General features: G+C 42.7%; 2 protein-coding genes across 4 annotated transcripts in view; one reads left to right on the top strand and one right to left on the bottom strand.

Moving 5' to 3' along the window:
- Positions 1-4,058: 4,058 nt before the first annotated feature.
- LOC139411149 (isotocin-neurophysin IT 2) overlaps positions 4,059-24,179 on the bottom strand; it is a 38,641-nt gene continuing 18,520 nt past the window's right edge. The window contains exons 1-4 of one of the 3 annotated variants that reach the window (XM_071157029.1): positions 5,255-5,311; positions 4,911-5,035; positions 4,453-4,657; positions 4,059-4,314 (exon numbers count right to left, since the gene is read on the bottom strand). In XM_071157029.1, the coding sequence (XP_071013130.1) occupies positions 4,169-4,314; positions 4,453-4,657; positions 4,911-5,030 (471 nt within the window). In that variant the 5' untranslated portion in view covers positions 5,031-5,035; positions 5,255-5,311 and the 3' untranslated portion in view covers positions 4,059-4,168. Of the gene's footprint in view, positions 4,315-4,452; positions 4,658-4,910; positions 5,085-5,254; positions 5,312-24,179 lie in introns of those variants that run through there. The other 2 variants (XM_071157030.1, XM_071157031.1) reach the window with 2 other exon arrangements.
- LOC139411146 (zinc finger protein 366-like) lies at positions 8,642-19,115 on the top strand. The gene is made up of 7 exons (XM_071157026.1): positions 8,642-8,840; positions 10,806-11,843; positions 12,235-12,402; positions 13,967-14,117; positions 14,558-14,749; positions 16,314-16,482; positions 16,618-19,115. The coding sequence occupies exons 2-7, from the start codon at positions 10,810-10,812 to the stop codon at positions 17,529-17,531; spliced, it is 2,628 nt and encodes an 875-aa protein (XP_071013127.1). The 5' UTR covers positions 8,642-8,840; positions 10,806-10,809; the 3' UTR covers positions 17,532-19,115.

Raw genomic sequence — 24,179 nt, 5'->3', positions numbered from 1 at the left:
GCTAGCTAGCAAAGCATGGGATAAGAACTTTGCCAGCCAGTATGGCAATGGAACTGGAACAATGGCAATGGAACATTTAGAACGAACGAACGACTGGGTCACGTCCATAGATACAGAACAAGAAGACATGAAAGACTGGGAACCGAACCGATACCGTCTCTGGCAACCGAACCGATAGCATGAATGACCAGCCAGCTTGCGTAGCAACCCTACATTTGTGTCGTGACTATATCTTGTGGAAGGATGAAATAGTATGAATTAGTCATTATATGAATATGTTGGTAACCCGTTGTATAAAATTGATAGTGCCCTTGAAGTCAGTGTTTGGAGGAAATATTGGCACGGTTTGCCCTCCCTCGACTTCTTCTCGGGCCTAACAACCCCCGTGCCAATATATCCTCCAAACACCGGCTTCTCGGGCATTATCAATTAAATAGGGTAGATGTCTCTGTGTGTTCTCTGATCTGCAGTATCTCATTTTGATCTGTGTGCTGAGACTGAACCAATAAGAGCTCCTGTGGTCATGAGAACATGGACACTGCCTCTCTATGAAAATCACAATGCAGAATGGACATGGTTGAACCTTCTTGAGGTTATTCAGAGAATTGACTACTGCATGGAATAATTAACATTAAGCCATGAGTATACAGAATATATTAATTCTGAAGTCTATAGGTCTATTTATTATGTATTTTGGCGTGTATGTGTCACGTCCCTTTGGCTTTTTGGCTGGTATACATTACATGAATGTCCTTGGACACTGTGCTATCTAACCTCCAAACGAGCTTCAATGCCATACAACACTCCTTCCGTGGCCTCCAACTGCTCTTAAACGCTAGTAAAACCAAATGCATGCTTTTCAACCGTTCGCTGCCTGCACCCGCACGCACACCTGACTAGCATCACCACCCTGGATGGTTCCGACCTTGAATATGTGGACATCTATAAGTACCTAGGTGTCTGGCTAGACTGTAAACTCTCCTTCCAGACTCATATCAAACATCTCCAATCGAAAATAAAATCTAGAGTCGGCTTTCTATTCCGCAACAAAGCCTCCTTCACTCACGCCACCAAACTTACCCTAGTAAAAATGACTATCCTACCGATCCTCGACTTCGGCGATGTCATCTACAAAATTGCTTCCAACACTCTACTCAGCAAACTGGATGCAGTTTATCACAGTGCCATCCGTTTTGTCACTAAAGCACCTTATACCACCCACCACTGCCACCTGTATGCTCTAGTCGGCTGGCCCTCACTACATATTCGTCGCCAGACCCACTGGCTCCAGGTCATCTACAAGTCCATGCTAGGTAAAGCTCCGCCTTATCTCAGTTCACTGGTCACGATGGCAACACCCACCCGTAACACTCGCTCCAGCAGGTGTATCTCACTGATCATCCCTAAAGCCAACACCTCATTTGGCCGCCTTTCGTTCCAGTTCTCTGCTGCCTGTGACTGGAACGAATTGCAAAAATCGCTGAAGTTGGAGACTTTTATCTCCCTCACCAACTTCAAACATCTGCTATCTGAGCAGCTAACCGATCGCTGCAGCTGTACATAGTCTATCGGTAAATAGCCCACCCATTTTTACCTACCTCATCCCCATACTGTTTTTATTTATTTACTTTTCTGCTCTTTTGCACACCAATATCTCTACCTGTATATGACCATCTGATCATTTATCACTCCAGTGTTAATCTGCAAAATTGTAATTATTCGCCTACCTCCTCATGCCTTTTGCACACAATGTAAATAGACTCTCCTTTTTTTCTACTGTGTTATTGACTTGTTAATCGTTTACTCCATGTGTAACTCTGTGTTGTCTGTTCACACTGCTATGCTTTATCTTGGCCAGGTCGCAGTTGCAAATGAGAACTTGTTCTCAACTAGCCTACCTGGTTAAATAAAGGTGAAATAAAAAATAAAAAAATAAAAAATGAATGTTCTGACACGCTAATTGTAAGTCGCTCTAGATAAGTGCATTTGCTCAATGACTTAAATGTACATTTGTAAACATATGTTCTATAAATTCTATTTCTATGATTCGGACCAAGTTACACCAAGACGACATAAATATTATATATCTACACCAATGTAGTAATAATAAAAGGTAGTAGTAATCATAAAACTTTTTTTTTTAATCTAAAACTAAAGGTCACTATCCAAGGCTAACTGCTACTCCATTGTAGACAGAGAGAGATCCAGCTGGTGGACCAGACTTAAGGACACTTTACACCAGTTGTAGAATGTAAAGAAAACCTCAAATAAACAAACAAATAATATTAAAAGCTGATTCACAAAACATTAAAGCATATCAGTATATCATTGCATCTAAATTATGCTCCTTTCTCAAATGTTTTTGTGGAACATTTGAATGTTCCCTGATTAGATGTTATACTCTATACCACACAATAGAATTACATAATTACTAACTATGTAACATGATGTCTATGGTTACTGTGTAACATGATGTCTATGGTTACTGTGTAACATGATGTCTATGGCTACTATGTAACTTGTTTATAGTTACTATGTAGTATGATGGGTGCATTCGTAAATTCACTCTGGCTATCTACTCCGATATCAGAGCACTCTCGTCTGACTGTGCCAGAGTGCAGAATTAATTTACGAATGCTCAACACTCGCTGAACATGACCGATGCCAGTAAACGTCTGAAAAAAATGTCAATAAATTGTTGCCAGCAGCACATTTGCAGTCACTAACGCTATGGATAACATGAAAACAGCCTAACCAGCTCTGCTAGGGCGAGTAAAATGGTAAGAGTGAGGTGTTCTCTCATTTGTGTCTGGAAGTAGCTAGCAAGCTAGCCAACTTTAGCCAGTTAGCTTGGGTGCTTGGCTGCAGTTGTGAGGTCAGAACGCCCTGATCATCCCTACTCTTCGACCAGAGCGTCCACTGTGCACTCTAAACACCCCCCGGAGAGCGAAACGCTCTGAATTTATGGACAGACAATCTGACAACGCTCTGAATTTACGAACGACCCAGAGCGCACCCTGACACACTGGAGGCAATTTACAAACACAACCGATACCCATAGTTACAACCTATTTTTGATATCAAATCACAATCAGCATTTACAGTTTATGTTTATGGTTGGTTCATCATTGGACATTAAAACTTTGCTCAAAGGTTTGTGTGATTTGAGACCAAAATAATGAAAGCCAGTAAGGGAGAGTAAAGTCCACTGAATTAGAACTATTAGAACAGACGGTCACGCCCTGACCTTAGTAATCTCTGTTTTCTTTATTATTTTGGTTAGATCAGGGTGTGACTAGGGTGGGTATGTTAATTACCTTGTCTAGGGTTTTTGTATGTCTAAGGGTTTTGTAAGTCTAGGTTTATGTATGTCTATGGTAGCCTGAATTGGTTCCCAATCAGAGGCAGCTGTTTATCGTTGTCTCTGATTGGGGACCATATTTAGGTAGCCATTTTCCCTAGGGTATTTGTGGGTTCTTATTCTATGTTTAGTTGCCTGTCTGCATTATTCGTATTAGCGGCATATTTTGTTCATTGTATAATTTGTTTAATAAAGAACGATGTACGCAAACCACTCTGCGCCTTGGTCTCCTCCTTACAATGAACTTGACACACACACTGCTTATAAAAGCACAGGCTAAAACACTAAGCCTAGTGTTACAGAAGATATGAGAACTATATGTCGCACAGCACTCATTTCATGTTTCAGATGTGGATGTTGTTGTGCACTGGACAAATGGTAATTGTTTGAGTCAGCTGAGAGAGAAACATACACACACCACGCGTACTCGCACAAGCTTTATTAACATACACATTTGGACTCTTTACACGTATTAGAATTGTTACAGCTATTTCTGTACATACAGTATATAGCTACAATATTTAAGTATGCAATATAAAGGCAATCTACAGAGGAGTGCTCAGGGTCCTAGCTAAGAATTTAACTCCAGTGTTTTGATACACATTAAATGTCAAACACAGAGTTAAATTCTTAGCTAGGTCCCATCCAGTGAGGTTGCCAATATATACTGAAGAAGGTCAGTAAATGGGTGGGTGAACTATGAACTACATCTAGGTAACTTTGAACTATAAATCCTAACTTTGAACTACAAATCCTATCAACCAATCTCTCAAGTGACCCCGGTGGAACCCTGGCGTCACTTGCAGCTCATTGGTGGACTCTATGAGGAGGCGTGTGGTCAGCCAAGTGCAGGAGCCTGAGGATGACGTCTGCAGAGTTGCTGCCCTCTGATTGGCCGATTTGATTGTCGCCTTCCTCCTCAGCGAAACAAGATTGATCCGCACTGCAGCCCTCTGAGATACAAAATAAAGGATGAAGGAGGACACACAAGTCAGAAAGCACATACTTGTATCCACCACTCTATTAGAACCATTTCAGTGGTATATAACCACAATGATCAACACAGAAATATAGGATTGATGTGCCCTCACCTGAGTCACAGCAGACTCCCGGAGAGGCACAGCGTGCTGTATCAGATCCACAGGGTCTCCCTCCCACCTGGCAGGGGGTGGGCAGGTAGTTCTCCTCCATGCAGTGTGCCGTCTCCGGGGAGCCCATCCAGCAGCCCACATCCTCCCCACAGCAGATACTGGGGCCAAAGCAGCGGCCCTGCTCCCCTGGCCCACAAGACATGCACTGCAAGGGGAGAGAAGGGACAGTCGGGTATGAGGTTGTTCCATCATTCCAGAAAAATAGATTCTTATCGACATTCTTGCTCCCTTTTACAGGAGGAAGACAATGGTTCATTGTCAATTCTCCGAATTCAGTCATTTTACAGAGCCTCACTTTGCTCCTACTCATCTTGATGCACCTCTAAGACAAATCACACCTGTTATCTACACATTATATTTAAATAGTTTAGGTATAGACGGATTCAGTTGCAGCTCACCTTGCGCTGTGGAGCGTCCATTATGGACCTCTTGCCCCCGATGGGACAGTTGGAGATGTAGCAGGCTGAACAGACAGACAGGACGTAAAGTAGACACACGGACACGGCGGCTCCAGTCATCTCTACTGAGAGAATGATAGATGAGGAATAGAAAGAGCGAAAGGGATAAGAGGGCTACAGACATGGACGGAGAGGAGTCTGAATATTCCGTCTAACATTCCCATTGCACTGTCAACTGGAAATATCATACAAATCTGAAACACTGAAATCCAAACAAACTCAACAAGGCATACAACCAGAGACAGACTGACACACAACACCTATACACATATAGGCAATCTCACTTGCTGATCTCCCAGTGTACAGCACAAGGCGAATGCGTTGGCTCGTTCCGGAGTGACTCCCAGGTGAATGTTGAAGTTCTGTATCTTCAGTGGCACCCAGACCTCTTATACACCCTCTCCGGGAGTGACACGGACCCCTGACAACCACTTAAGGTGTGTATTAATGAGCCTGTCTTACTCCCCCTTCCCCCTGATAGTGCTGGACTGGGCAGAGGCCTGGCCAGTGGTGCAGCCATACAGTGGCCTGGAGTGATCCAAGCCATAGAGACCGTCATTAGTGGAGGGCCTGTGTCCGTGACCATGCATGTGAGAGAGGAGAGGGGTTAAGAATGAGACAGAGCAAAGGTGTTTAGTATGTAGATGGAGATGGGGGGGAGTGTTGAACCTCGACCTATGGCCTATTATTAGAAAGATGAGAGCAGTGAGCAATGTTTTTCAGTGAGCAGTGTTTTTCAGTGTTAGCTGACAGACTGGCAGACCACATCCTATATGGGTTCCAGATCAAGGACTGGGAAGCAGTATCATAAAGTGGTTGGATAAGACCTATCTGGACATATTTGTACCCCTTACTGGGATTCTCCACTAGGGGTTCTCTTATCAATGCACTTCATGATCTTATTGGCTAAGGACTGCAAGAAGCATCACATCATCTTCAAATCAAATTCAACTTTGTTTGGTTTGCTAATTAAAAAGCAACAATATGCAGCTAGCGTAGTCCATAATTACATAAATATGATTACACAATCTGTGTCAAATGTATACACACACACACAAACACACACACACTCCTGATATACCTGATATGTCACCTTTAATAAACTTGCTAATACCTAAAAGGATTTAGTACACATTGTCGAGGTCTTAGGTTAATTGATTAAATGAGCCCATTAACACAGACAATGCTAATCAGCTTCCTACTAAAGGCTTTTCACTCTTCCAATGAGATGAGCTCAATTAGTGCCTTCCGGATTAGTCATCCGGTTATTGATGGAGAAAGGCAGGGTCAAGATTTATGCTAATTTAGTTTACGTCAGACGATTGTTACATACACGTGTCATAAGATGACATCATAGTTTTCAACCTTTCAGAGACAGTAAACACTCCTCTTGTATGATGAGTCGCTGTGAGGTAGGACAAGAAAAGGCTGGGTGTTCCTGTCAGAAACCTGCCTATATGCTTGTGTATAGGCCTGACTGAGAGACTGATGATGGCCCAGTTCAAATATTTTTTGTATGCATCCTCACTTTTCAAGTTGATTTGAAGAGGCTCATTTTAAGTGATGCTGCAGAGAAGCTGGTGTTTGGAGGATATATTGGCACGGTGTTGTTACAGAGTATCGATTTAGCCAATCAGCTGAAAAAAATTGTGTATGTTGCTATGACAACCAGCTCAATTTGCTGTCTGTCTCCTTCGGACACATTCACATTATATTTCGACGACTAGGACAAAAAGGCTTCTCAACAGTTTTCACCCCCAAGCCATAAGACTCCTGAACAGGTGATCAAATGGCTACCCGGACTATTTGCACTGTGTGCCCCCTCCAACCCCCCACCCCTCGTTTTACACTGCTGCTACTCTCTATTTATCAAAAATGCATAGTCACTTTAACTATACATTCATGTACATACTACCTCAATTGGGCCGACCGACCAGTGCTCCCGCACATTGGCTAACTGGGCTATCTGCATTGTGTCCCGCCACCCACCAACCCCTCTTTTACGCTACTGCTACTCTCTGTTCATCATATATACATAATCACTTTAACCATATCTACATGTACATACTACCTCAATCAGTCTGACTAACCGGTGTCTGTATGTAGCCTCGCTGCTTTTATAGCCTCGCTACTGTATATAGCCTGTCTTTTTACTGTTGTTTTATTTCTTTACCTACCTATTGTTCACCTAATACCTTTTTTGCACTACTGGTTAGAGCCTGTAAGTAAGCATTTCACTGTAAGGTCTACACCTGTTGTATTCGGCGCACGTGACAAATAAACTTTGATTTGATTTGATTTGGAGATCGCAATTCAATATTGAAACACAATCATTTCAAACTGAAGCTGGAAAGACTGCAAACTTCGTTTCGTTTGACCTTTTTTCAATGTACATTTCTTTGTATGTATCCATAAAAATGATGCCAGCTGATTCATGACTGATTGAGAAACTCTGCCTGCCACTCTCTCTCGTCCCGACTCCCGACCCCTACACATTCATTACTATGGAACAGTTGGAGATCGAATTTGAATATTGAAACAATGTTGCAAATGTCGGAGAGACAGACAGCAAGGTTCATACATATCTAAAACTAAATGTTAGTCTAAAATAAATGTGAGAATGTCTAGTTGCTTTTTATAGTGGATATCAAGTTTGTAACTGCACTGCCTGGCTTGATGAGCCAGCGGATTGCGCATTCAGATGGAACAGAGTAAATAGGAATTTTAACGTCATAGATTTAGCCGGTGGTAACTTGGCTGGAATGCTCTTTTAACCAATCAGGGTTCAGGATTAGACCTACCCGTTGTATAATACCCGGTAGACTACCAGTCAGACATATTGCTCAACAACTGAGCTCTTCTCCCATGGTTCAGTGAGGTTCTCCAACGCCATGTGGCTGTATTGACTCACTACACGTTACACTGTCCTAATATGATTCAACTCAATCTTTCTGTTTATGCTGCAGAACACCTCCCCATCACCCAAGTGGGTAAAACAGACCAGGTGAACAAAGGAATACCTTGAAATAGTCTAATGTTCCCAGTCATTACATTGATACCCTAATATAAAATATGTCAAAGCAGACAGAGCTTCACTTTGATTTAGTTTTGTGTCTATACAACTTGAAATGCTGAAGTCATGTCATCATGGCACTGGAACTTTCTACATAGAAATTACAACTTAACCAAGAGCATTCATCAGCTTCCCAAAACTAAATATGATTCCTAATTCAATTCAATCACATATGCTTAAAATTGTCTTTCCAGCATCAATTGTTTTTTCACATTTCCTGAAGCCATTACTGCACTAACTTCATAGCTACATACTGTGGTATTATGTTCAACCCTGCAGGATGGGAAAAGCAGAAATGGGAAAGTGGCTCCCAGAACTGTTGGTGTTGAAAGTCTAAAACTCCTCTCCTAGACTTGCATGCCTTTTAATGAATGCACAATATTTAAACAACGTTGTAGTACTATTGAATTGTTAAAAACAAGCCTCCTCCAGTCACCCCCAAAGCCGTGTAAATCCTTATTTTGTAAAGAAATGAAGATGTCTATCTAGGGTTTCCTTATTTTTCTGCAGGAAGGCACTAGGCTTGTTGACTTCCTCTCCCCTCCCTTCCTTCCTTCTCTCCGAAGGTACTCATCTGAAAAATGAGAACAAAGTGATTGTTCCTGTTCACTTTCTTAAGTCACTTCAAATGCTGTCCGTGGACGGGTAGCTCATTGTCAGGACAGGAGCAGGGCGAGAGCGGAGCAGAGTAGCCAGAGAGATAGGTACAGGAGCTGGTACCTCAGCCTAATACACAGCTACTGCACTACTGCAACAGTACAGAAGAGAGGACAGACAGGCTGAGCTACACTGAGCTGGTGAGTCCCTCAGATCCAACAGAGGACTAACAGGGTAGGGGTATGGTAGGGGGATGAGGAGGGGCTTTTGTTTTAATGTGTGAGTTATTGTTGTATTCACTGGGGATGCAAACTAGCATGGCAGACAGACGGAGAGCGACAGAGGGGTCTTTCCATGCTGTACCATGTTCTGTGTATAGTATTGTAATGTTGAATACTTCACATCATGATATTCTTTTCACACTTTGAACGCAATAACAAATTGAAGCTTAGAGTAGACTATTTGTTGTGTCTTTCTATGAACAAGAATTGATTTGTGATCTAATCTTTATCCTTTATGATGACCATCACCATCCCTTTCCCTTTCTCTTTCAACATTGGAAGATCTCACTGTTTTTGCTCTGTAGAACACAGGCGGTTGGTGAAACCTTAATTGGGGAGGACTGGCTCGTGGTAAAGGCTGGAGCGGAATAGGTGGAATGGTATCAAATTAGTGTTGTAAAGTACTTAAGTAAAAATACTTTAAGTACTACTTAAGTCGTTTTTTGGGGTATCTGTGTTTTACTTTATTATTTATATTTTTGACAACTTTTACTTTAACTTACTACATTCTTAAAGAAAATAATGTACTTTTTACTCCATACATTTTCCCTGACAACCAAAAGTATATTTTGAATGCTTAGCAGGACAGGAACATGGTCTAACTCACACACTTATCCAGATAACATCCTTGGTTATCCCTACTGGCTATGGTCTGGCGAACTCACCAAACACATGCTTCGTTTGTAAATTATGCCTGAGTGTTGGAGCGTGCCCCTGGCTATCCGTGAATAAAATAAAAACATGAAAATGGTGCCGTCTGGTTTGCTTAATATAAGGAATAAAACATCATTTTTACTTTTGCTTTTGATACTTAAGTATATTTTAGCAATTACATTTACTTTTGATACTTAAGTCAATTTAAAACCAAATATTTTTAGACTTTTACTCATGTTGTATTTTACTGGGTGACTTTACTTTCACTCAAGTATGACAATCCGGTACTTTTTCCACCACTGTATCATATGTTTGATGCCAGTCCATTCGCTCCGTTTCATTCCATCCATTATTACGAGCCGTCCTCCTCTCAGCAGCCCCCACTGCTGTAGAATGATAACAGTTCACAGAAACATCCCTCACACTGTATTTACATAAATAGCCTTATTATTAACACTATTGTCTCATCCTCTTTTAGCTGATCTGCAGAAGTTGAACAGTTCCCCGTCACATTGTCTGATTCACTCTATCACAGCTAATCTCATTTGTCTGGCTTCAGTTCAAAACCACAAAGACTCCAACATTGGCCTGATCATACACAGGCTACTCTTTCGTGTATGTCGTTGATTGGTTCTTCAGAGAGAATACAGGGTATGCAGACCTACAAATTGTCCATGTGTTTGGAACATGTGGATCTCTAAAGCACAGTAAGATATCATATATAGAGCAATAGCGGAGGACAAAAGGAGAAGTAACCTTCCACCCATCCGTGCAAAAATATGAACAGAGCAGAGCGAGAGGGAGAAGCGTAAAGTGTGTAAGAGGGAGAGGTACAAGTTAGTTCCCGATTTCAGAGGGGCAGCAGGTAGCCTAGTGGTTAGAGTGTTGGCCCAGTAAGCGGAAGGCTGCTAGATCAAATCCCAGAGCTGCCAAGGTAGAAATCTGTTGTTCTGCCCCTGAACAAGGCAGTTAACCCACTGTTCCTAGCCTGTCATTGTAAATAAGAATCTGTTCTTAACTGACTTGCCTGGTTGATTTAAAAAAAAAAGATGGGTGGATGAGAGAAGTGACAGATTAAAGAGGTATAACAGAGGACAGCAATTTGTGTAGTAGGTGTGTCATTTAAGTGCTGTTTCCTATTCTTCAGGTCTCGAAGAAGCATTCTTATGATAAATATATTGTAATAGTTTAAATAAATAACTGGTTTCCTCTCTGTATTTCCCCATGCAGGTAAATGATGGACACAGATGTCCTAGGTTTCAGACCAGACAGGAGGAGTCCTCTTAGGGAAGACCTGAGGCCTGTCTCTCACCCCAGTCTTTACCAATCTCCACTCTACCTGAACCTCCCCAAACGCTCCCTCTCCCCAACCAGAGAGGCCTACAGCACCACCTTCAGCCCTCTGACTCACCATCTCCCTATGGGCCTTGAGGATATTCATTACACCCAGAGCGAAGGCTCCCAAAAACGCAAAAGAACTCCATTCAAATTGGAGGGTTCCGAATCCCCCACTCCTGGAGACATGGAGGAGGTGGAGCGTCGAGGCAACACCAGGACTGTTGATCTCTCCCACCTTCCGTTCTCCCTCCCTTCTCATCCACGTCTCTCTCCCTCTCCCATGCCCATCCCAGGTATGATTGACCTGACCCGGCTCCAGCTGCACAACAGGGCTCGGTCCAGGTATGATCCACCTATGGGCCTCGCAATGCAGGTGAAACAGGAACCAATCAGCCCCTCACCTCTGTGGCCTCCCTCTCCTCTCCTCCTGCACCACCCTCCTCCCCCATTCTTTCCCTCTCTCCACCCAAGCCTCCTCCCCTTCCCCTTTTTCATGCCTGGGCCTGTCATGCACCTCTCTCCTGGAGCCTTCTACCCCAGAGAGGCCCTCAGACCTGGTCGGTGTGGCCCAGACGGAGGCCCCCGAGGTGGGATGACCAGCGTTGAGAAGCTAGGTCTCAACATCCACATTGACGACAGCTACTACGTAGATGTAGGGGGAGACCAGAAGCGTTGGAAGTGCCGTATGTGTGAGAAGTCATACACCTCCAAGTATAACCTGGTCACACACATCCTGGGCCACAGCGGGATCAAGCCTCACGGCTGCCACCTGTGTGGGAAGCTGTTCAAACAGCTGAGCCACCTGCACACCCACCTTCTTACCCACCAGGGCACAAGGCCACACAAGTGCCAGGTGTGCCACAAAGCCTTCACCCAGACCAGCCATCTGAAGAGACACATGATGCAGCATAGTGATGTGAAGCCATACAGGTCAGTACTGGGATGAGCTTTGTCTAGACTGTCTGTTCCGTTTCACACACCCAGGAGATACTCTTTTGTTAGTCGAGTTGATAACTAAGAAAATTGTTTAATAGTCTTTGACTCAAACTTACAGGAAAACTCCACCCTTATGATGCAAAATGCATCATGCCGGCAGTATTTATGAAAATGTGATTGCAGACATGCAAAACATGTTGGGACTGTATCAACAATGGACTAATGAAACAAATGCCAAAATATAGCTTTTGGGTGGATTTTTCCTTTAAGAAGATAAACTAAAGTTCAGGAATAGTTATAACTATGACTATTCATTACTCTTGATTAGTTAGTGTCTACGTTCTGCTTGACAAAAAAACAATTGCTATTCATCTCTCCTCTCCAGTTGTGGGGTGTGTGGGAGGGGCTTTGCCTATCCTAGTGAGCTGCGGGCCCATGAGCTGAAGCATGAGAAGGGCCAGGAGAACGTGTGTGTAGAGTGTGGTCTAGACTTCCCCTCTCTGGCCCAGCTCAAGAGACACCTGACGGCCCACAGAGGACCCACCCTCTACAGGTACATATACCCAGAAACACCAGCTGGGTTTTAAACCAGAAAATGTTTTTTTTTTAAAGAAGATAAAAAAAAGGGGGGGGAAAGGGGGGGTTTAAACACATTACCTCATACGTCTGTTACCCTTATTTCTGGTTGTGGGTTCGGCAGCAAAAAATGTAATGCGGATTATAACAGGAAACTAGTTATGTCGCTTTCATAATAAAAGTCCCAAAAGACTTACAGTACCTAACACTAGAATAAAAGTCCTTATAAAACTAAGGCTACATGTCTACTACTGTATACATCTAATACAGTATGATTGTACAGTTATATAGTCTCGGGTATAAGCAAACGCTCTGATGAAGGCTCCGATGCCGAAATGTGTACGCTTTTAATAAATAATAAGTACAGTTCTGACTGGACCTCCATGTTCATCAAGTGACTGAATATCTCTTTCACATTCAGTTTGAACTTGAACTTGAATGTAAACATGTTATTTAATGCAAGCAACTTTCTGTTGACTCCTAAGGTAGTGGGAAGGATTTAGCTTTTTGGGATAAATCCAGGCCACTTTTCTGTCCAGATGTAGTGAGTTTGTGTTTATCTGTCTAGGTGTTGTGTCTGTTTTCTGTCCAGGTGTAGTGAGTTTGTGTTTTTGTGTCTAGGTGTAGTGTCTGTTTTCTGTATAGGTGTAGTGAGTGTTTGTTTTCTGTCTAGACATAGTGAATGTCTGTTTTCTGTATAGGTGTAGTGAATGTCTGTTTTCTGTATAGGTGTAGTGAATGTCTGTTTTCTGTATAGGTGTAGTAAATGTCTGTTTTCTGTATAGGTGTAGTGAATGTCTGTTTTCTGTATAGGTGTAGTAAATGTCTGTTTTCTGTATAGGTGTAGTAAATGTCTGTTTTCTGTATAGGTGTAGTGAATGTCTGTTTTCTGTATAGGTGTAGTAAATGTCTGTTTTCTGTATAGGTGTAGTAAATGTCTGTTTTCTGTATAGGCGTAGTGAATGTCTGTTTTCAGTATAGGTGTAGTGAATGTCTGTTTTCTGTATAGGTGTAGTGAATGTCTGTTTTCTGTATAGGTGTAGTAAATGTCTGTTTTCTGTATAGGTGTAGTAAATGTCTGTTTTCTGTATAGGTATAGTAAATGTCTGTTTTCTGTATAGGTGTAGTAAATGTCTGTTTTCTGTATAGGTGTAGTAAATGTCTGTTTTCTGTATAGGTGTAGTAAATGTCTGTTTTCTGTCTAGACATAGTGAATGTCTGTTTTCTGTATAGGTGTAGTAAATGTCTGTTTTCTGTATAGGTGTAGTAAATGTCTGTTTTCTGTATAGGTGTAGTGAATGTCTGTTTTCTGTATAGGTGTAGTAAATGTCTGTTTTCTGTATAGGTGTAGTAAATGTCTGTTTTCTGTATAGGTATAGTGAATGTCTGTTTTCTGTATAGGTGTAGTGAATGTCTGTTTTCTGTATATGTGAAGTGAATGTCTGTTTTCTGTATAGGTGTAGTAAATGTCTATTTTCTGTATAGGTGTAGTGAATGTCTGTTTTCTGTATAGGTGTAGTAAATGTCTGTTTTCTGTATAGGTGTAGTGAGTGCCAGAAGAGCTTCCAGTACCCCAGTCAGCTGCAGAACCACATGATGAAGCACAAAGACATCCGGCCATACATCTGCAGCGAGTGTGGCATGGAGTTCATACAGTCCCATCACCTCAAACAGCACACACTCACACATAAAGTAAGGCTGGGTGGGGTCTTCATACTGTCCAAGTACTAATGTCCACACTAACATCAGGAGCCTTTCCATTTGGTGACTTGAAATGGTTTTGGTTGTTATTGTTTTTCATTTGCTGTAGGAAATTCATGACAGTATGATGGCTTTTACACTACTGGGCATCATTGCACATCATTGCTTCTGCTTCAAACAGTATTTTAGTACTACATGGTGAAGCCAGGACAAAGAGCAGCTATCCTCAAAAACAGACAAATGAGGCTTTGTTTAAGCCGCATGTTTAGGCATTGTTTTAATGATACAAGGCATCCACTCTCTTGGTGTCATGCTAACATCTTGCTGCGATGTCTTGCGTGTCCCTGGCGGACTTGCTTGTCAAGACGTAAGAAAATGTTCCACAATGATGGTTATTTCTCTCTCTCTCTTTCTCTCTCTATATATATCAGGGGGTGAAGGAGCACAAGTGTCGTATCTGTGGTCGTGAGTTCACCCTTCTGGCCAACATGAAGCGCCACATCCTGATCCATACTAACATCCGGGCCTACCAGTGCCACCTCTGCTTCAAGAGCTTTGTCCAGAAACAGACCCTCAAGGCCCACATGATCGTCCACTCTGACATCAAACCCTACAAATGCAAGGTGAGTGTTCTGATGGGGAATGTTCTTATGACATTCTAATTGCCACATGCAACAACTCCTTCTAAAGCCAGGGTATCTGAAGATAATACACCTTGTAGATGCATGTCAATAGTACCACAATTGGCTATCTGCCTTGCATGTCTTTTTACATCTCTGACCAATTTAACCTGCCTGGTTACTTGAACACAGATGGTTGAACATGTGTTTTGGCAGGGGTTCCCAAACTCTTTCACTTGGGGCCCCCCTTCCAGGATTAGGGACCCCCCCCCCCAGGATTAGGGACCCCCCCCCCCGGAGGACATTTCTGACAGGTTATAAATAGCTCTCTATGGTATGCAATGACTGACATAACAAGTGTAACTGATGATGCACTACCCAATTTCGAAATTGCAAGAGTAGGTTTAAAGCCGGACTGAGTTCCTTTAAAAAAATGAATAATACCCTAATAAGGGTTAGGGTATAGCAGGGTTATTACTATAATATAAAGTCTCTGTTGTGTTAAGTGGGACCATGTTTAAGCTAATGAAGCCAACTGACACTCTGAAGCAACTCCACACTCTGTGACATTGTTCTCCAGTAGGAGGGTTGAGACGATGAGCAAATAGCAGATAGAGAGGGGATTTGGCAGTGAGTTCCATCCTCGTCCATAGGAAGGATATCGCTGCACAAACTGCCTCTTTAACAATGGCCCCCAGCCTCCCGGGAGAATGGGCCACACAAATAGATTTCATCTCGCTTTCTCTGTTGCTGGAGGGAACGCTTCCTGTTTTCTCACGGTCCTCTTGGACAGTTTACAGTCCCTCTCTCCTCCTGAAGGAAAGGACCACCCTAATAAAAAAGAATGCAGAGGAAGGACAGCGCAGGAGTTGCCCTTCCCAGCCCTACTCTTCTGGCCCTGTCTCGCTTCAGCTTCCTCTGTGTGCGTGTGTCTGTGTGTGTCTGTGTCTGTGTGTGTGTGTGTGTGTGTGTGTGTGTGTGTGTGTGTGTGTGTGTGTGTGTGTGTGTGTGTGTGTGTGTGTGTGTGTGTGTGTGTGTGTGTGTGTGTGTGTGTGTGTGTGTGTGTGTGTGTGTGTGTGAGCGCACACGCGCACATTCATTCATGAGTACGTCCAGCTCCGGGTACAGCTCTGAGTGCAGAGAGGATTAGTCATCTAACACATTAGTTGTTTGATAAAAACGAAAGTTTGATCAATGGGCACAGTTTTAGACTACATGGCATGCAGTTTTGCCCTTAAATGGGATTTACTACACCATGAATTGCCACGGATGTGGTTCGGGGAATAATGGAATTCACAAGTTGTAATCAAGGAATGTGTACACAAACTATTTCAATGGTTGCTATTTAATTATTTATTTGAGGAAAAATTACAGCACATCTTGGTTTTGGTTTATCAACTTATCTGTCTGTAGCTTTCAAGCACATACAATTCTTTCCTAGGACCCTGATGAATTCTTTTTAAGGCCGAAAATAAATCTGTTCCATAATCATTTTGTTCTTTAATACTTATTGGTTTGTCCGTGAGCACATATTTGACTGCTTTCTTTTGTTTTTCCTTGTTTTCAGCTGTGTGGGAAGGAGTTCAACAGGATGCATAACCTGATGGGCCATATGCACCTGCACTCTGACAGCAGGCCCTTTAAGTGCCTCTACTGCCCCAGCAAGTTCACTCTGAAGGGAAATCTCACCCGCCACATGAAAGTCAAACATGGGATCATGGATAGGGATGCAAGAGGTAATTACTAAAGGCTATGGAGGAATTCATTATATGGTTCCTCCCTTCCTGCATTGAGACTTCCTACAACATTCCTACCCTGAAGCTAAATCAGAATCAGCCGGTCAGTTTGTAACATGAGTCTCTGTCCCTCAGTGTCCAGGCGACAGGGGCGCTTCTGCCTGTCGGCCCCTCTGGGCCTCCTGACCCGTTACAGCCAGGAAGAGCCCTTTGACCTCTCCCAGAAGCCCAGGCGGCCGCGGCCCTGCCTGCGCCTCTCCCAGTCGGATGGGGAGAGCGTCCCGGGGAGCTCCTGTCAGGACGAGGATGAGGAGGAGAGCCTGTACAGGAGGAGCCAGTACAGCCCTGAGGTCTACCAACACCACACTGGGGGACAGGTTTACAGGTCTGAGACAGCTAAACAGATGTATAGAAAGGATATGGAGACTAGTGGACAGGTGTACCCTCCTGGGGCAGATGGTGAGGTTTATCAGCCTGTTCCAGAGCCAGGTGATGCAGATAAGCAGTTGTACCAGTGTGTGACAGGTAGACAGGTGTATGACTCTGACTCAGAGCTAGGTGACCAGCTGTACCAACCTAACCTAGAATTAGGTGACCAGATGTATGAAACGGAGTCAGAGGAAGGTGAACACCACATAGGTGGCAAGCTGTGTTATCCACAGTCAGGTAATACAGGTGAACATACGTACCACTCAGATTCCGAGGTAGGTAGCCAGTCGTACCATTCTGACCCAGACCAGCTAGAGATAGGTGACCAGGTGTACCAGCCTGACCCAGACCAGCTAGAGATAGGTGACCAGGTGTACCATTCTGATCCAGGCGAGGAGATGATGGACACACCTGAACCATGTGAAAAAGACTACCACTCAGACCCTGGTGTCTTAACAAAAAACGTAGGGACTGATGAGGAGGAAGAGGAGGATTTGGTGAGAGCTGGGAGCAGGGTGGAGGAAGAACAGAGAAAGCAGTTTAGACGTTATCTTAGCAGGGAAGAATACAGACGTGTAAGGAGTTATAACGACAGTAAGAGTTCCTCTTCTACCGAGTAGTGACAAGAGGAGTACGAGTCGTGAATAGGCTACTGTGCTGAAGAGAAGAGGGTTGAGAGCTATTGTAAAAGGGTGGGGAGAGAATTGAGTAGTAACGTGAATAAGCCACTGGCGAGACCTCAGAGATAATGTTTGCTTTATAAGTGTAGTTTTAAATCTAGAAAAACATGCCAAATTGCTAACTAAATTAGCCCTGTAGCATTTAATACTGCTATAAAACCGAACAAAAATAAGTTTAGAATTTGTATGACATATTTGAATAATCAAATGTTAGAATTAAACAATGAAGGCCTTTAAACACTTGTTGGACAATAATTGTAAAATGAAATGCCTTTTATGGTGTCTGACGGAGTTGAATTCAGTTAGTTGCACTTTACATCTTTCAAGAATCCCTGAGCTCGAAAATAGCAACATTTTCTCACAGCCCAATTGGCAAAATGTGTCAAATAGCATGCGATTAACTATAAAACGGCACATTTTTCTGTTCCTCTGACCTTGCCGGGGGCGTCCGCAAAACTGCGCAACGCCCCTGGAATAAACTGTGAAGTGTGTTGTATTTCAGGCTGGTAGAACGGACAACACATGTGCATGTGAAAAGACGTGTCTTAAAGAAAGGCTGAGTTGAAATCAGGGTGAAATTTGTGCTGTGAATAAAATTCTGTTGTTTTGAAAATATATATTTTTTCTAAATTGTTACTTTTTAACTAGTACTTGTCAATCTATAATGAATTAGCATTGGATTACAATGTGATAAAAGTGATTTCTCTTTTTTAATGCTAGTTTCAAATGCTCTTCTACTGGAAGCTTTAATAGGTTTGTAAATTATGTTGTTTGTTGTGTGATGTAATGAGCGAACAAAAGTAATCTCATCTAATGAGAGACTTTGAAATTAATAAAAGTGCTGTAAGAATTAAGAATTAAGATTTTTTTTGGGGGGGGATTTACGCTTTAAAGGTTCTCTCATATGTAGAGGAAAGTAATGAGAAGGCACACCACAGCCCACTAAGCAAGGACCGACGGAGACGTCTTATGGACGTCTTTTTTTGGTTGTGTCTGGACTGGCCGCCTTTTTGGTGCGGTCCAGACTGGCCTTGATTTCAACATCCACAGACTTAGATTTTTGGTCTGGACCGGACCAAGTCTGAACCAATTATAGACGTCTATGCTTGGTTCAGATTTGATCTGGTCCGGACCAACCTTAATTTGGCTCAAACATAGACATCTATGATTGGTTCAGATTAGGTCCGGTACTGAACCAATCACGCTCTACTGTACTGAACTGTGCCGTACTGTACTGTGCTGTTCAAACTGGTGAAACATAGTCTAAATGTCTATGACTGGTTCAGATTTCGACCAGCCTTGATTCGTTCAGATTTTTACTTGTTTGGGGGCGGAGCTCATGAGAATAATACACAGCATGCTCTGTGAGATTGTGTGTATTGTGTGTATTGTTGTGAAATTGTTAGATATTACTTGTTAGATATTAGTGCACTGTTGGAGCTAGAAACATAAGCATTTAGCTATACCCGCAATAACATCTGCTAAACATTTGTATGTGACCAATAAAATGTGATTTGATTTGAAGTGTTTCATTTTTACATTTACATTTTGGTCATTCAGCAGACACTCTTATCCAGAGCAATTTAGTCAGTGCACTCAATTAAGGTAGATTAACATCGACATATCACAGTCATAGCAACAAGAACAAATATTTCTGTAACCATTGCTGAGAAAGTTATTGTAGTTGAAGTGGTCTGTTGGTTTATTCTGTAAATTGGATTACTTGGAAAATCATCGTTGCTGGTTTTAAAGCTTTTGAGAAAGCTATCATAAGTGCATGTAACAGATGAGGACAATAATAAATAGTATATATTGCAATCTTCCTCTCCTATATTAAATGGATAACAAATAGTATTATTATACAATGCTTACTTCATTAGGATTGTACGTGCAGTAGAAAAAGTAACCACATTATCAATGACAAAAAAAAAGGCATATTTCCAATGTCTGTTAGTGATGTCTTTTCAACTGTCATTCAGAGCCGAAAATGAATCTGATTTCAACGTCCGGAGAATATGTATTTTCAACGCCCTGGAAAATGATGCTTACCGGGAGGGCATGAAGCCTAATGAGTTGAGTATAGTAGTCTGACCGCAGTCCATTCCAGTCTTGTCAACTCCATCTCTCTGTATGCTGTATGTGTATGGCTGAATGGCCTGATGATGATTGCCTTTGATCTACTGTATAGCAACTACTGTATGCCTGATGATAAGAGAGAAACATGACTTAACACTAGAATAATGAAAAGTGAATTTTAGGTCTCGCATTGGGTGCTAGTCTGTCTCAGCTTTAGCCAATTTACAGTTGTCTTTATTGGCCAGGCAATGATGTACCATTGTTGATTGCAGAACCAGTGAGACACCCATACTAGGAGGTCTACTTAAGAGACTAATAACAACGCATGAGAGTGTAAGACTCAGATCTCCTGTTCCCCCAGGGACTCAGCATCATCCAACTGCCACGTTTCCTCCTCTCTAAAACCACACAGTGCAGAACCAGAGATGATCACAATGACTTGCGAACGAGTTGACTTTCTTCTTGGAGAACAGAGATCTCTCGCTTCTCTCACAAAGGAGAGGAAGCGGAAGAGAAAACATCTCTCCCCATACCTCTTTTGCATCGCGATCAAACGGCCGTTCACAAGACTCTGTGGGTGTCCCAGACAACAAGCCTCCTGAACACTCACACGTGATTCAGAATACTGCATTTTATTGTTGATTGTAGGAAAGGAGGAGTGTGTGCATTGTCCTTGTAGGTTTGATCTAAAGTGTTATTTTTGCAATTAGAGAGCAATTTGTCATCCACTGTGCTATTTGACTTGAAGGTCAAGGCTGATAATTTGACATTTGCATCAGCCAACCCACCATTTATGTCATCTCAGGTAAAGTGGTAGACATTACTTTTAAAATGAGAATACAAAGTAGCAATGCTTCCCTATTCTATCAAGAGAGACCACCAAATCCCAGGTATGAAACTGCAAACGTCAAGAGGAACTTCTCACATCCTCCTCTTCTTCTCTTCTCTCCTCACCTAAATGTTTCAACCCAAACCGTCGGCTAAATGGCACGGAAAGGAAGCACAGAGAAGGGAAGAAGTTACCCCTACTAGGCACAGATCTACGATCAGCTCAACTTCCCCCTATCCGAACCTTAATCATGAGAGGGAAAGTGAAAAACTGACTATAGATCAGCAGTTAAGGGCAACGTCTACTTGCTCCAGATAGAGCACAGAGAGATACCTCTCAATGAGGTAGTGGTGTTCACTCACACAGGTTCTGCTGAAGTGAAACCGTTGGGGGGAGTCAGGAATAAGGGACTCTGGTAAATTAGTCATTCACTCTGATGGGAAAATGTGTCCTGTGGCTGAAAAAAGGTTGATGTGGCCGTTAGTGATTGGTCTGAAAAGGTTGTGCTTTTACAAATCAGGCAGTATGGTGTTAAGCTAATGATGAACCAGGATCAATCACCATAATAAAGCTGTATTCGATTTCAAAGCCAGATATATTTTGGTAAATGTATTGAACAATAACAGCTAGAGCTGCAGGCAGTTACTACAGAGCACCATTTTGTGTCCCTCTAGCTAATGTGTTATGGTTAGGATGTCATCTAAAATGGTTGACACAACCTCTTCTCTTTTCAAAAACAGACTCTTCCTCTTGCTTATTCAATGTAAATTATTCAGTTCCTTTCTTCTCCCCTGGTCAGGTCTGTCTGTTCTCAAGGGGATGTTACTGTCCTTGCACCTCGGTTTTTAACTGTCATTAGAGCCCCAAACTGGGTTGGAGTGTTGCAGACTCTAAATAGGGTTTTGTAGTCTTTATATTGTTGAACCAATCACAGACATCTATTTTTCACAAGTTTTTACATCACAGTACAGCACAGTAGAGTACAGTACAATAGAGCACAGGAGAGTACAGTACAGTGAAGAAAAGTTAACTATAGTTCAGTACAGTAGAGTAGAGTACAGTGCACTACATTAGAACACAGCAGAGTACAGCACTGTACAGTTTGTCTGTTCTAATGGGGATGTTTGTGTTCTTGCACAACGTTTTTAACTGTCATCAGAGTCCCAAACTGGGTTGTAGTCCAGCAGGCTCTAAACTAAACTCAGCAAAAAAGGAAACGTCCTCTCACTGTCAACTGCGTTTACTTTCAGCAAACTTAACATGTGTAAATATTTTATGAACATATCAAGATTCAACAACAGAGACATAAACTGAACAAGTTCCACAGACATGTGACTAACAGAAATTTAATAATGTGTCCCTGAACAAAGGGGGGGGGGGGGGGTCAAAATCAAAAGTAACAGTCAGTATCTGGTGTGGCCACCAGCTGCATTAAGTACTGCAGTGCATCTCCTCCTCATGGACTGCACCAGATTTGCCAGTTCTTGCTGTGAGATGTTACCCCACTCTTCCACCAAGGCACCTGCAAGTTCCCAGACATTTCTGGGGGGAATGGCCCTAGCCCTCACCCATCGATCCAACAGGTCCCAGACATGCTCAATGGGATTGAGATCTGGGCTCTTCGCTGGCATGGCAGAACACTGACATTCCTGTCTCGCAAGAAAACATGCACAGAATGAGCAGTATGGCTGGTGGCATTGTCATGCTGGAGAGTCATGTCAGGATGAGCCTGCAGGAAGGGTACCACATGAGGGAGGAGGATGTCTTCCCTGTAACGAATAGCGTTGAGATTGCCTGCAATGACAACAAGCTGAAAAATGATGCTGTGACACACGGCCCCAGACCATGACGAACCCTCCACCTCCAAATCGATCCCGCTCCAGAGTACAGGCCTCGGTGCTCATTCTTTCGATGATAAACGCGAATCCAACCATCACCCCTGGTGAGACAAAACCGCGACTTTTTTTGCCAGTCCTGTCTGGTCCAGCGACGGTGGGTTTGTGCCCACAGGCGACATTGTTGTCGGTGATGTCTGGTGAGGACCTGCCTCATATCCTGAGTGTATGTCAGTGTGCAGTTTGACATTATGTATGTATAATCTGTGCGGCAGGTAGCTTAGAGGTTAAGAGCTTTGGGCCAGTAACTGAAAGGTTGCTGGTTCAAATCTCAGAGCCGACTAAGTGAAAGATCTGTCAATGTGCCCTTGAGCAACACACTTAACCCAAATTGCTCATGTATGTCATCCAGAGCATCTACTAAAATATAGCAATAATGTATTAATCAGTAATCACCATGAATGGCTCAGTTGAACTGTACAAATTCAGCAGTGGTATATTTAGCAGACGCTCTTATCTAGAGTGACTGACAGTAGCGAGTGCATACATTTTCATACTTTTTACAGTACAGTGTACACACAAATCAGGCTAAACCTATCTTAGAATAAAGAGGAACCGGTTTACGGGATGAAAGACAGTTTTGGTACTGAAAAATACTACTTCTGGATTCTTTATCTCCACCTCACAGTCACTGAGATAAAACAATTTTAGACTTGGTGGGTAAATTCTCATAACCTGGTAGAATATCAAACTGCAAGGATAAATCGTATCGTGTCCACCTCGTGTCCACCAGTCCATAATGTGTAGAGATGGTGTTGTAGGGTCTTTATGTAAATGTGGTAAGACTAAGTGGGGTGTGTGGCCTCTCTGCCTCTCTTCATTCACTATTGCCAGGAACACACAGCTGGAACTCAAAGCTCTCCCTGTAAAGTTTCACAGAGGCCATAAAGCATCGGGATGAGGGACAGAGTTATGTCTGCAGCAACTGTGTTGCTAAAACGCTTCACTTCCTGTGTGTTCTCTTTGGCACGGTTCTCAGGTAGGGAACTTCCTGTTTTGATGGTCAGTGTACTAAAGGGTGCAGAAATTCTTCCCGCTTTTGTTTAATAACAGAGACCCACCCAGGACATGACCTCTCACCTGCCTAGACCTTGGGCCAAGAAGTTCACATAATCACGGTCAAGGAGCGTCCCGTAGTAAACAAATAGATTACACTATGTTTTGAATACAAACACATTGGTTCAAGGTGAAGGACTATGATCTGACACAAATACATTAGAAGATACTTTAGCAGCCATCTGGTCTTTGGTTAGAAAGGCCTGGCCTGTGCAATACCTTTGTATTGGTAAATTAAGTCATTTAAAGGATTCAGAGAATATCAAGCCATCAAAGGGGGCGTTATCTCTTACATTTGAGGTAGCTTATATTTGAGTGGTGGAGTCAGGGTGGGATGCATTTTTTTGTTATTAGTTACAGAAACTCTTATTGTGTCAATTGCAATACAGTTCGGGCAGTATATCCTACACTGGCTGTATGACTGGAAACAGTGATTAGTCAAAATAATGATGCACTACACACAGAAAAATGCACTTTAGAATTTGTAGCCAAGTGGGCCTGATAAAAATCAAGAAGAGGATGTGTTTGTCTCCCTCTTCTGTTTGCTCTGGGTTTGTGGAATGGTGGAAGGTGCACTGAAATAAGTTGGTATTGATACCTGCACAACTACTTTTTGGCTCCTTTTTTGCAGGGGAAGCCTGCTGTTTCTTCAGCTCATCCGCAGCCACAGTACCTGAACAGGTGACAGAGAGCAGGGTACACCTGCATTGCTTGCTGTTTGGGGTTTTAGGC

The sequence above is a fragment of the Oncorhynchus clarkii genome, chromosome 6 (genome assembly GCF_045791955.1).
Source record: "Oncorhynchus clarkii lewisi isolate Uvic-CL-2024 chromosome 6, UVic_Ocla_1.0, whole genome shotgun sequence".
In the NCBI taxonomy this organism is placed as follows: domain Eukaryota; kingdom Metazoa; phylum Chordata; class Actinopteri; order Salmoniformes; family Salmonidae; genus Oncorhynchus; species Oncorhynchus clarkii.
Note: the sequence above shows the minus strand (reverse complement) of the source record. Positions and strands in the feature narration are given on the sequence as shown.

Coding starts and splice junctions, on each gene's coding strand:
- LOC139411146 (XM_071157026.1), top strand. CDS start 10,810: ATGATGGACACAGATGTCCTAGGTTTCAGACCAGACAGGAGGAGTCCT. Junction 14,118..14,557: donor AGCACACACTCACACATAAA/GTAAGGCTGGGT, acceptor TATATATATCAG/GGGGTGAAGGAGCACAAGTG. Junction 14,750..16,313: donor TCAAACCCTACAAATGCAAG/GTGAGTGTTCTG, acceptor CCTTGTTTTCAG/CTGTGTGGGAAGGAGTTCAA.